This window comes from Perca flavescens, chromosome 13 (genome assembly GCF_004354835.1).
Source record: "Perca flavescens isolate YP-PL-M2 chromosome 13, PFLA_1.0, whole genome shotgun sequence".
Taxonomy (NCBI): Eukaryota; Metazoa; Chordata; class Actinopteri; order Perciformes; family Percidae; genus Perca; species Perca flavescens.
This window is the reverse complement of record NC_041343.1, coordinates 16,830,114-16,843,385: the sequence shown is the minus strand read 5'-3', so window position 1 is coordinate 16,843,385 and position 13,272 is coordinate 16,830,114. Positions and strand designations below refer to the sequence as shown.

Here is a 13,272-nt window from a genome sequence, read left to right as displayed (position 1 = left end):
TGAACGCAACGTCATAGCTGCTCCGTTAAAAACATTTTTTCTTATTAGACATCATTTTGAATTGCCCCTTTTATGGTCAGAATATGTACAATAATGGAAGAGCCCCACCTTATGATCCACAGTTTTCAATTAATTGCAACAATACAGTGATTTATTCAAATGCATATTTTATTCACAGGCCAATACAATACTAAACCAAAAGTCTTAGAAATACAAAGCTCTCAGCTGTAGTAGGGTCATCAGGGCAGTCCACATGTGACACAGGAGAACTGTAGGGTGAAGTGGGAGATCAAAGAACAACGACAATATCAACTACCCTACAGTCTTTGCCAGTGTGCAATTTCTACCTTTTAGCCAAATAGAAAGTTATTTTGGTACATATAGAAAAGTAGAGCATGTGAGAGAAATAAGGTGGTTATGCAGTCTTTACAGGTAGCCAGATTGAAGATGGTGTTAATTTAGAGATCCGATCATTTCCAAACATATGCCAGTAACCCATGTCAACAACTGTACTCTTAATAAATTATGCATTTAAAATATTTTCAGCATGTAGTATAACAGAGAGGTCTTTTAGAGCTGACAATACAAGGCCTCATTTCTGCGTCAGTCTTGTGTTGAGCATATGAGCCCACCTTTCTATACATTATTCACAATATTTACACCAAGGTTTTTTTACCATCTCTTTTCAGGCAAGGTAGCAACAGTTGAGTTTAATTTCAAATCCATTAATGCACACTTTTTTTAGGACTCCAACTTAGTGAACCCCATGACTTCAAATGTGCGGAACATGACAAAAGATGAATGAAAAGTTGCTGTTGCCATGTCCTTCTCTACGACTTGGCTTCCAAAAGGGGCTTGATGTCTTTAATGCCATGCTCGGCTGCCACAGTGATGATGTGGTCCAGGGCATTCATCTGGCCCAACATCTTCACGACCTCTTTGACTTGGTCCCTGTTTGCAGATATACGTTATGTAAGAAGCAGTATAGAGACAGAGCACATTTAAGTCTTGCTCACACTGGAGGGGAAAACAATTCATCGCTCTCCATGGACTTTGTATTGCGTGAAGGTTCCTCCTTGTTAATTCCGTCTGCTTGCAAACAACAGAAAAATGCCTAAAAGCTGCTGTGTGGTGGGATGCACTACCAATGAAGCAAAGCTAACTATATTTCTTAAGCTAAAGCATTTTGACAGTATGCAACTTGTGTAATAGTGAAATGTGGATAAATCAGAAAGCTATGCAGTATTATGAGCGGAAGTGCCTTAAGGCCGCTTTATGCTTCTGCGTCGAATAGACGGCGTAACCCCACCCGCAAATCCTTCTGCGTCTACGCCGGACCTAAGCCATAGACTGACATGCACCTCTCGAAAAATTTAACTACACGTCGCTCAGCCGTGTCTTGGAAGCGTTGCATTTCCCCAGACTCATTTCCTGGTTCTCCTTCTCCATAAACATGAAATCCAGGAGAGGGTTAACGTTTCCTGCTACAGATTTCCCAACGTGGTCAGAAAACACAGGGGGGACACTTTGTTTCTCTATGACTCTAGAGTCGGCACTCGCTCCGAAGCTAATCGCTGTCACTCTCTCCCCCCCCAGTCCATGGTTGCATATTGTTGCGATGAAGGTTTTCCCTTCCAGTGGGTGTGGCTTTCAGAGTACGACTCTTTATTGACAAAACCTATAGCATTACAAGGTAGTGATCAAGGGAGTCATCTAAGAACACTAATTAGTAAATTGTTATTATGTCATTTGACAAAACAGCACTGGCAGTGCAATCTTTTATTGTATCCTTCGAAACGCACCTTCCATAAAATTACAGCAGATAAAGCGATAACAGAATTCAAGTTCCCCAATTTAGACAATTAAACTGTATATGCAGATCTAGCAGAGCCTCTTACTTGGCAGTGCGCCGCTCCACATCAGACCCGCCCAAACTGTTGCGGTGCAATGAGTTGGCCATGTGGGTGAGGAAGCGACAGAACGGCTCCAACTGAGGCAACGTCTGCTGGCCTTTCAGTCCAGAGAACCAGTGCACAGGCAAACACTCCACCACCTGAAAAAGGTAAAAGAGTTAAACACTAGCTCTGTGTCAACCTGTTTAGTGAGTCATAAACAACCACGCTTGACCACCTGCTCCTCCACAGCAAGTGTGTTTGTCAAGTTAAGGCTGCAAGCTGTAAAAAGGCACAGGACAGTGGAGTGCCGCCAATCACATTGACCTGGGCTGAGAGGCTTGTATTTTAAAATATTAGCACCTTTCATCAAATTGTCGGATCCAGGAGAAGAGCCAGTTCCCATTGCTCAGGCGGCTAAAACAACCATCTTATTTTTTTTTTAGACTGGATAGGCACATCATGTACTATTAAATACAGATAAATAAGATGTGTCTTGAATAATCTTGAAACCATGGAATCAGGAATCAAATATTTAAAAAAAAAAGTGCCAACAGTGTGGGCTTCTTTATATAATAAAATGGACCTCATGCAATCTGTGCATACCTTTTCAAATTGTAATTAACATGAGACCCCCTGAATATCCACTCAGGACAAAGTTGAGGGGCTCTTGTACTATGTACCTGCTCGTAATGATGTTGCTCTCTGTCAACCGAGTGATAGGACTTTAAATGTATGGTATTCTCATGGTTGTACATTGTAAATCATTTCAAAACAAGTCACAAGCATCAGCTCTGCAGTGTCTTTTTACACATGAAGTATAGAACTACAAAATAATTGGTGTGTCTCATACCTTCTGGCACTTTGGAACATTGTCCTCCCCAGTATCCGTGGTCTGCAGTGCAGAGAGGATGTATCTATTCAGAGTGCTGTCTAATGCCAGATCCCTCAGACAAGAACTGGATAAAATACCTTCCCACTGCAGGATGTTGCCCAGCAGCTAGGACAGAAAAACAACAGCACATAACGTTAATATCCCAGTAGTTCCATTAGCTGCCACAGAAGTAAATGTTACAATCAGTGGTTAGTGTACAAACTAAATCAAGGACACACACAAACAGTTACAGATGGAAAGCATTTATAGTTGTCAAGTACTGTAAACACCTTTCACACATCCTTTCTGTATGTGGTGTGACTTCCAACAATCATTCAGGACCTTCATTTGAAGGTAACAGTCAGTGTAATTAGTATTTGAATAGATTCATACTGTCTTAACTCCACTTTTGTACATACCTTCACACAAGACCAGAACTGCCTCTGGTAGAATAAGTAAGGGCCGCTATTCTTGTTCTCCAACACACTTAACAAAAGCAAAAGCACGCGTTTAATCAGTTATCAAGTTTTATCATATTGATTGAAAAAAATGCAAACTGGAATTCCTCTAAAGTTAACAATTGTGTAACATACTTTTTGGGGTAGAGTGGAAGGAAGACATCTTCATCCAGAGTCCGCCTGGTCCTAAACACAATAGTTTTCAAAAGTTCCTAAAAGAAAAAAAAAAAAAAAAAAAAAAGGAAATTAAGAAGACAATAATTCTACCACAAGAGCCAAAGTAATCTCCTATTTTGCAGACGTAGTACAACATATTTATGTAGGTAGTAAGAGAGTGGACAGTACCTGTGTGTATCGGTTGTCCCCATGCAGCACAGTAGGGTAACCTTTCATTATTCTGTGAATGAAGCCCACCAGCATGGCTGTCTGACTGTTTGACAGCGGGTCCCACACTTGCTCTGCCAACACTGACGCACACAAACCAATACATAAATACACATTAGATATTTGGTACTGGCCTGTATCATTGTGCCAAGCAAATCTCAGTATGCTGGGTGCAGCTGTGCGGGTTACACTACCTGTCAGTTTGGAGAGGATGACCTTCTCCACAATAGCAGGCAGCAAGCTGATGTCCCCGTCTCCCCTCTGCAACGTGCTGTGCTCCTCAAAGCCGTAAAACAACAGCGACTCAAACCAGAGCATGTACTCAAAATTTGCACATTGAGCCTGGCCAGGGAAAAAAAATGTGGATTTCAGAATTCACCCCTCTCATTTTATTAAAAAAAAAAAAAGAAGAAAAATGTTACACTAAAAACACATGCCTTACCTCAAGAGGGTTCCATGTAATCAGCTGCAGACGGACTAAAGGGTTAAAGAGTTTGGGCAGACAGAGGCCTATGTAAGCATCTCTGTAGCAGTTGGCATATTCTCTCCTCCACACTTCAAAACGGGATTTGATGCAGTCAAGAGAATGAAAGTCCTCCACCACATCTTCAAATACTTTCTTGCATTCCCGGATGATACGATCTGGATGGGATGAAAAGCTTTAGTTAGGCATGAGACACAGAATGACTGCCAATTCTCCTCATTATGGTCGATACTGTAATTTTTGCAGCCAATTAATGATGTACCTCTCTCTATGTTGAAGCTGGTGATGTCAGTAGAGGTCTCCTCATCATCCGATGATAAGCCTTCTTTATGCTCAGCCCTCTTTCCATTCTGCTCTCTAGCTTGTCGCCGCCGAGTTCTGCACCCACCCACAAGCACAATGGCAGACAATTAAAACCAATGAAGAATTTATGATAAACTGTAACCAACTTGGTACTAAAATGATTACCTCAAATTGAGATTGCTTGCATGGCAAACCTATGCTTTACAATCCAAGATACAATCATGGCTGTATTTTTGTGAATAAAAGTGCGGAAAGCTCAGATGCGAGTTTTGGCAATTTGTGGTCCGAGGCAAGCACAAAAACACAGCCTACATGGACAATAGAGCCTGTGCCATTAGCCTGGTAACATTTAGCATAAATTCAGCCTACAAATCCTGGAAACATGTCTTTTGAATATGAGTGAGCTTCATACCGTCGTGCTTCTCTTTCTGCTATCCTCCTCTGACGACTGTTCTCTTGGTATGCTGTGCGGTCTCGACCAAACGAGTCCAGATTAGGAGCCATGACAGCTTTATCTGAAAGAGACAGGAACCAGGTTAGAACCAGCATTAAAAACATTAAGACAACCCATAATCTTATTCTTGGCCCTCAACATCTCACACAACCCAAAGAGTACACAAATTTTGAAATGCTTAAAGAAATTAGATGAGATAGGCAAGTGATGGGCAAAAGGAGGGTTTTAAACGTATGAATAAAATTACAATATTGACCTAATAATATAAATATATATACACAATATACAAAGAAAAAAAAAAAAAAAAAGGTACCACCGGCAATAAAACATCTTATTTGTTACAAATGATTTTGGTTTCAATCATTTTTCTAGTGACTTACCTGGCTGCAACGTCCTACATGTTACAGTGAAAGTGACCGAGGACAAGTCACTAACAGATAGGTTTTTATCTTTAATTAGTGACTCAATGCTTGAGCCGAGTTACAACCACTCCGCTGACTGTGCGACTCGGCCAATAAAGAGTAGCCGAAACAGCTCCTCCCAAAAAAAAAAAAAAAAAAAAAAACAGTTCTCATGTACGTACATGCTCACTCACTCAAAATCACATCTCAATTAACCATAACCACACTCATGAGGGAAACAGGGTGGGAAATTAACTAAGTGGCTGGTGGATGCCCAATGTTACCAGCCACTTTTTCCGGAATTCAAATTTATAAAAGAAAGTGCACTAGCATATTTACAATTGCTTCAATAAATTATTTTGTATTATTAATACATATTTTATTAATATAATTTATTTATTATATATCTAATTTGAACATATGTGTCAGTGGCTTGTTGATCTTTACATTGTAAGTTAATTTCATATCCTGGCCTGGGACACACATTCATAGGTTTGATAAAGGACTTATTGGACTTTAACTTATCATTGATCTTACAATAACGAGAGTAGCTGGCCTAAATTTAGGTCATCCTGTACGTCTCATCTCCGGTTTTTCCTACATCCACCATATATATGTGTGTGTGTGGTCAGTCGCGGGGAAGAACTGAGCAGCAGAGAGCCGACCGGATTAAAACGGCAGCAGCTTTTAGCGACTTAAACATCGTTACAATCTACATTGATGTTAAACTCTATAAAGGTTGGCAAGACGGTCTGAAATATTTTGCACGCTCTTTCGCTGTATGTTTTGTCAATGCGCCACTTGTTCGAAAAGTACCTTCTCTTCTTTACTTCGCCCTCAACAGTTTGTACATCCATAGCTACTGCTGCCTCCGCGGTGGGCCTCTTAACACCGGGGATATGTCGCCACATTTTTTTAACAGATAGTTTTCCTTTCGTCTGTACCTCAGCTCAGCTAGCTACATGATGTCACGGACTAGCGCTGAAAACTACTCGACTATGCGTGGTCAAAGCCCCGGCTGTGAACGGTTTCATTTCCTATAAGTTCTTTACAATAAAAGTCTTCCGTTATTTTTGGTATTTGAATGTTTTTATTATGAAGCAGCAAAATCCGGAAATGTTGGGGATTCATTAGCAGTAACGTAACGCGACTCCTATAAGCTAGAGCTGGGCGATTTGTTTCTGTATTTAATTAAAGTGCATCAACATAAACAAAATTGCAAAGGCAAACCCTTTCTCTAAGTGAAAAGTCACTGTGCAGTGTGCAACAAAAATTGTTAAACATCCAAATTATTTATACTGTATTTGGATTAAAAAAAATTGATTTTTTGAAAATATGAATCGATTTGACCTACCAACTAAATTTTTAAATCAAATAGATTTTTTTTGTGCATTGTTCCTTAGCAACAGCATTCAAAGCTGTCCAAAGCTGTCCAATCCGTTACAAGGAATATTTTACAATCCACCCGTGGCACTGTGGCTGGTATACAAGGCAAAGTCACCCGCCACTTTGAAAAAATACCCGCCATTGGCTGGTGGCGGGTGCCAATTTCCCACCCTGGAGGGAAACATAAATGGGGTTGTGGGAAACAAGAATGGAAACAAGAATGTGAACCACACGCACACGCGCACACACACGCACGCACACAGAACTAACGAGGCCGTTCAAATAAATCATAAAAACCTTCAAGATGGACTGACTTGAAAGGCTTGCAAACTCCGACGATTCATCTTTAATATCATCCTGTCTTCTCTGGACAAGTCGTGAGGCCCGTTGCCTTAGTAACTGGTGCATGGCAGCCTCCAGCTCCAGGACAGCAGGCACCTGAAAGATATGATGTCTTCTGTGACCTCTGACCCAAATAAAAGCGGGGCTCCGAGTCACAGGGATGCCTTGCTGGAGGGACAGGAGGAGCATGATGGGCAATATAAAACTGGAACCAAAATATCACTAGTGTCGGGTGAAAACGTAATAGCTCTAAAATATCCCATTTCCTTGAAGGAAAGCTTGAACACTACAGACGTTTATTTAGCCAATGGTTTAAGCTGAAATATTGACAAACCAAGTTAAATGCATAGTTAAATGCATTAAAACCACACAATTGTAGTAAAATTGTAGAGTTGAAGGTTTTTACCCAACATTATCAATATACAGTTCCAGTCCTGATGTTTACACTGTATTCACTCCATACTAAGTCATACTGATAATGGTAGTAAGTGTCCTGTTCCCATTACCTAATAGGGTTAAAACAGACATTAGTGTGGCATTAGCTGGCAGGCCATGTTCCATGTAGTTGCTGCTCTGCTGCTGCAGGAACAAGACTGAATTATTCTGTTCAGACATGCATTTGGATTACATTTCACTGGAATTGTACCACATACGATTTCATGTGACAAATAAAATTGATTGATTTAGTAAGTAACTATAGGTGAAGACAAATATAGTTTGTGTCGGAGACATCATTTAATTATGTTTTCACAAATTGGACTTTGTTAAGATCGGACACTTGTGTATATAGTTGGCTACGCCACTACACTGGGTTCTCTTACGGCTCCAACTCATCTTACACTAACTTTGTTTACTTTTGTATGTAATGAGCAGTATGAATTAATTATTTTATGAAGTAGCTGAAAACAACCAGATTCATTATGTAGAAAGAGCATTTTCTTTCTATACTTAAACCATTTGCAAAAGTATGTTGCTGAGATAATAGATCAAAGTCATAGTTCTAACTAAAATGAGGGCAGTTGTGAAGCAACTGGCATATACATGGATTGTGCTCCAAGTCACATTGGCTTTTCAGCACTGTTAATTAGCGTCATTAATCGTATCTGAAAATGTAACTAAAAACCAGGCTTTTCATGACTCAATTCATGTTTCTTATTAGATTCTCTTTATACATACATAAAGTGGTTAGAGATCACACAGACACAAAACAGCAAATCAGACAGCAGAGAAATTCTCCCTTACCTTTTCACTGAAACACTCAAGCAAGTCTCCAACATACCCTCGCATCTCTTGCAAGAATTTATATTGTTCTGCATTGTTATTGGATGAGCCCTCCAGCTGCTGTATGGCGCTCTCAGAGGCAGCTAGGTCCTCTTTGATCTGTTTGTAGCGCCTGGTGTTTGAGTCGTGGCCTGCACACATTTGGCTGAGCCTACAGACATGACATACAGGGAAAGACAGTAATGATGACTTAGATGGGGCTGAAGACAAACAAAGCTAGTCTTAAGTATTGACATACAAACTAAGCAGAAATCGCGTTAGAGCACCCCCATCAAATAAACAGAAGCATCATGAAAACTGATTAACAGGACACAAACAGCTAAAATAATGCACTCCTTTGTAGTTGTATGGGGGGAAACTAATGTAACCCCCCTCCAGACCCCCACACTCCCTCTCTGGCCCTCAGATCTGGGATAGCTTTCCTGGGTCTTCAGGATCACAGCACACAAGGCTGGCAGCAGCTGAGCTGAAGACTTATATTAGATGTTGCGGCATTTCACTGAACCTACCTATGCTGCAGGCGTTTCTTTACCAGATCAATGGATACCGGGGTAAGATCACAAATAGGGGTCCCGTAGTGAACTGAGCCATTGTCTGCTCGGCCAGTTGGCTTGGCAGTCTGCGGGGCCACAGTGCTGTAGGTAAAAGGCATGCTGTAGGAACAGCCGTAGGGTTGGCTCTCGTAGCTGTTCTGGTAATAGACCGTGTTGTCCTCTGGCTGGCTGCTTTGGACCTAGTCATTAGAAACAAGAAAAATCCATAATGCTTTTAATACGACAACTAACTGCGTTTGTCTACTACCAATAAATTAGGGATGCAACTAATGGTTATTTGCATTATCAATATTTTTTGGGATTGACATATAACAGAGGAAAGCATTATTTAGCAGTATTTTACAGCTGTTCAGAGATTTAGCACATCTTACCTGGGGTATGCTGATTCCTTTCCTAATCTGCTCCTGCTCCCAACGGCTCACCTCCTCATCCTGACCTGTATCCAGTGCCTCATCATCACTACCCTCAATACCTGTACATGTGAAAGGGAAGTTCATGTCTTAGAGACAACTGATTGAAAACAGTAGTAGTATACATTGAATAAACGGTCAGTGCACCATTTTCTTATAGTACCTATCTCCTCAGCGATCTTTTGTCTCTGGCTTTTGTTCTTGACACCGCTAAAGCGGATCCTCTTCTCTTCCTCATCTTCATCGTCGCTGGCATCTTGGTCTTCTTGTGCCATTCGTTTCTTGGGAGTCTCTGTCTCAACCAGAGGGGTTTCACCCCCCAGCTCTCTAGCTAGTTGCCGGCGCTTTCTGGCAGCATGGATAAATGCTGCATCGGGAATCTCCCCTAGAGTAAGACAGAAACAGGGCATGATCTAAGTACTTATTTTATTGTGTGAGTGTTCATTATTCCCTCACAGCAGCTGTCTTTTTGGTTTTGCTCGTTACCAACATTTTGTTGTACCGTTTAACAATTCGTTGATATGTTCTGAGGGATGGCTTTGTGTCGCCGAACTGTTAACTGGTGATTTTGTAGCACAGAATTCGAATGGTTCTGTATGTCCCAGTTAGGCTTAACAGCAAATTCCCTTTGGATTTTGGGGGGCCACTTATGTGACATCATGATGTGTTATTTAATCCCCCAATGTAGCACAAGTATACTTTATATTTCACAATTATTATATTACAGTAAGTTGGTTGGTAGGCAGCTTTAAGTAGCAGTTCAGGTGGAAGGCGCAAAAAGTTCATGCCTTGTTTGGGTGAGTTTTGTTGAAGCTTTGGTCTTCGTTGTATTGTGCTTCTTTGAAAGATGTGGTTGGCTAGGGACCCTTTTTGTTTGGAGGGACCATATGGGTGCTACGCTTGGTTAAGTGCATGTGTAATTCCAGTTCAGTGTGCTTTGGGTTAGCTGTAATTCTGAAGAGGCAAGGCATTTCAAAAGGTTAATATTTGTTTGTCTAGCTACAGATCACTGGTACTAAATGGTACTAAATGTATAAGAGTAATTTGGGTTAGAAGGTGTAACGTATAAGGTGTACTTATATGGTAAAAGATTTCACTGTTCCCAAGTTGTTGTTCGATTGTTATTGTTTTGAAGAAATGGAAACAACCCAGAGTGTTTTTTCTCCTATTCTGCAACGTATGCGTTGAGGAGCCAGACCTTATTTTGCAGTTCTGTAGAGTAAGGTCTGGCAATGCGAGACAAATACAGACACAACCCAATTACTTTTTTTGAACTCTTTGCATGGCCCACACCACAGGTTGATGTGATGGACTGTCAGGTGCACTTGGCTCTTAAATGTTGTGCTGTACCACTGTGTAGTCTTCTATCTGTATTGTCATTACAAAATGCTTTTTTAAAAAAAAAAAAAACTATATATATATATATATATATAGGAGCGTTACAGCTGGAACACACAGTGGCACGTTAAGTGGCGTGTAGCATAGATACGTGCCTGATTGTGCGCCTGGCCATTCATACCCGACGTATTTCTATGTGCTGGTCACAAAGTGATCCTTCTCCTATCGGCTCTCTCTCTCCGATAAAAAGGAGACAGGATGAGTGGGGAAAACTGTGGTAATTGTAGCCTATATGTGGCTCTGTGTGTGGTTGAGTGAGTGTGAGTGCGTCTCTCTCTGCGCCCGGTGTGTTTTGGCTGTTAAGACCGGTTGTGCCAGTGATGATAGCTGAAACGTTGTGCCAGTGATGACAGCTGAAACAATGCATTTAAATTGTGTGTGTGTGTGTGTGTGTGTGTGTGTATGTTTTCTACCTGGTCTCAAGCTGCTGAGGGAGGAAAGTGTGTTGAATGTTGCTGCAGTGTTGTTGCTCTTGGAGACTTGACCTTGTGTCTGGCCACCTTGACTCTTCGCATCTTCCTCCTGTTCATCAGCACTATCCACCTCCATTTCCTCTTCCCCCTGTTCACTACCCGCTCTGCTGGTAACTTCTTCTTTGATTGAAGCCACAGGCTGAGGTGGAACATCTAGAAAATCCAGATGCAGAGAAAGTTGAGACAAGAGGATAACAGAGTTTACAAACGTCCATTTACATTATAGCCATTTAGCTGATACTTCAGTGTGGCTGATATGTGGCTGATATGAGTACCTTAATTGTCATTGTACATGTACAACGAGATTCAGTGTACTGTACCGTACCATGCTACATAGGAGCAAAAAAGTAGATCTGTATCTGCAGATAATAGCAACTTGTCCAAGTTAAAAAATGAAACCTTAGAAATTACATTTAATTTGGGAGACAATTTAGCTAATGTGACAGCAGAGACGGCAGATGTATCGCATTGACAGTGGGATATCCCACCTGATTTGATTTCCTGTTTGACTCCAGTCTTCTCCAAATCCTCCTTGTATTCTTTCTTCAGCTGTTTGACAATCTTCTTACTGTGAGTGGATTTCTTCACTCTGAACACTTCGGATCCTTCTGTTTACAAACAGGTCATGCGATAAAGTGAGTGGTGAGTCAAAGTTAACCATGCACATCATCCAGGGATCATAGAAATCATTCCCGGACAAGCAAAGTACTTAACTATCTGTAATGGTTGCAATTACAAATACAATTATGTATCCTAAGCAGAAACAAAAAGTCTAACGTTAGCTACTTAAACCGGTCAGGACAACACGCTTTCTTAAGCTAACCGGCAAGCTAACTTAGCATTGGTTTACTAAAATAGCTTACCTTCGTCATCGACGAAACTCAGCAAACTGGCTTTCGTGGGTCCAGGAACCGTAGCTGCTACGACGGCGGTTTCTTTGCCTTTCTTTTCTTTTTTGACAGCTCTTACACTGTTCGCGTTAGGCTGAAAGCCGTTGCTATGATAGTTATCCGTGCTGCTAAGTGCTCCAGGAACGCTGTAATTGGAAGTCTCCATAAACGGGATTTCTTCCACGGCAGGCCCAAACGATATCGGCGCCACTGACGGCGGCTGCCGACTCTCGTCCTGTTCGTCCTCGTCGGACTCATTCCTCCGTCGAAAGTTAGCTCGTTTCGCCTTTTTAAACATGATATAGTTTTGCTAAACACAACAATGCATGGTCTAACGTAGGACACCTTAAAATTGTGCTTGGAGCAGAAGGAAATTATTTCCACACTGCCAGTCGGCCATTTTCTGTCGCGTTTCTTCTTCTTCTTTAAAATGTGAAGCTGAGCACATGCATCACCGGCATAACTCTGCCCTCAGCTGGTCAAAAGTGGTACAGAGGCACAACAGTGACGTGCACAACAACCCACCTCATTCATATGCAATGATAATAAAATGTACGGTAACTCGTTTTCCGACATGGATGTGACGTCACACTCGAGCTACTAGTCGCGATTACAAGACAAAAAGAACGCACCATGAGTTCAGACGACTTGACGAGTTGTACATACGACCTCGGTGGCGTTCTTTTTGCAACTTCCGGTTCGTAACTCCGGAAAACAACTCGTAAATCGACGTAAAAGTAACGCACCATAAGTTAACACCTTATATACTGTCTATGGTTAACACTGAATCAGTATTATGTTTATTGTTATAGCCTATGCGTATCGTTAGTCTTCTGTAGAACCAAACCTATGGAGGGTTGGTGGTATGTAACACTTGATATATTTGGTACCCCTAAAATCGCACATATGCCCAGCCTGGCCCCTCCATTTGAAATAACCGCCACTTTATAAAGCTTTCAATATATCTTAATGGTGTTAACTAGTGCTTTATTTGAGATTACAGTAAAAACTTAAAAAAAACTTAAAAAAAAGATTAATATCCTGCCTAAATGTCAATTATTCTTTAGTTTGTTTGCCACATGTAAGCCTGAGCACTAAAATAAAATCCAGTTTCTGCATTTGTGTCTGAGCTATTGCAATCATTGTGACAACTCATAATACATTTGAGAGATTTGAGATTTGACAGTAAAACACTATATTCTTATGTACCTTCAGAACGCAACTATTGTACTCAAGAGTGACACTGTGACATATAATAATACCTTTATTTATAAAGCACTTTTATGGG

At 41.0% G+C, this 13,272-nt stretch overlaps 1 protein-coding gene across 1 annotated transcript; it reads right to left on the bottom strand.

Moving 5' to 3' along the window:
- Positions 1 to 150: 150 nt before the first annotated feature.
- Positions 151 to 12,623, bottom strand: paxbp1 (PAX3 and PAX7 binding protein 1). The gene is made up of 18 exons (XM_028595663.1): positions 11,958 to 12,623; positions 11,583 to 11,702; positions 11,035 to 11,247; positions 9,387 to 9,608; positions 9,185 to 9,285; positions 8,769 to 8,992; positions 8,221 to 8,410; positions 6,951 to 7,074; positions 4,808 to 4,910; positions 4,355 to 4,470; positions 4,051 to 4,250; positions 3,803 to 3,950; positions 3,570 to 3,691; positions 3,360 to 3,436; positions 3,186 to 3,252; positions 2,746 to 2,892; positions 1,899 to 2,053; positions 151 to 951 (listed from the first exon to the last, which is right to left on the bottom strand). The coding sequence occupies exons 1-18, from the start codon at positions 12,280 to 12,282 to the stop codon at positions 831 to 833; spliced, it is 2,775 nt and encodes a 924-aa protein (XP_028451464.1). The 5' UTR covers positions 12,283 to 12,623; the 3' UTR covers positions 151 to 830.
- Positions 12,624 to 13,272: the final 649 nt, after the last annotated feature.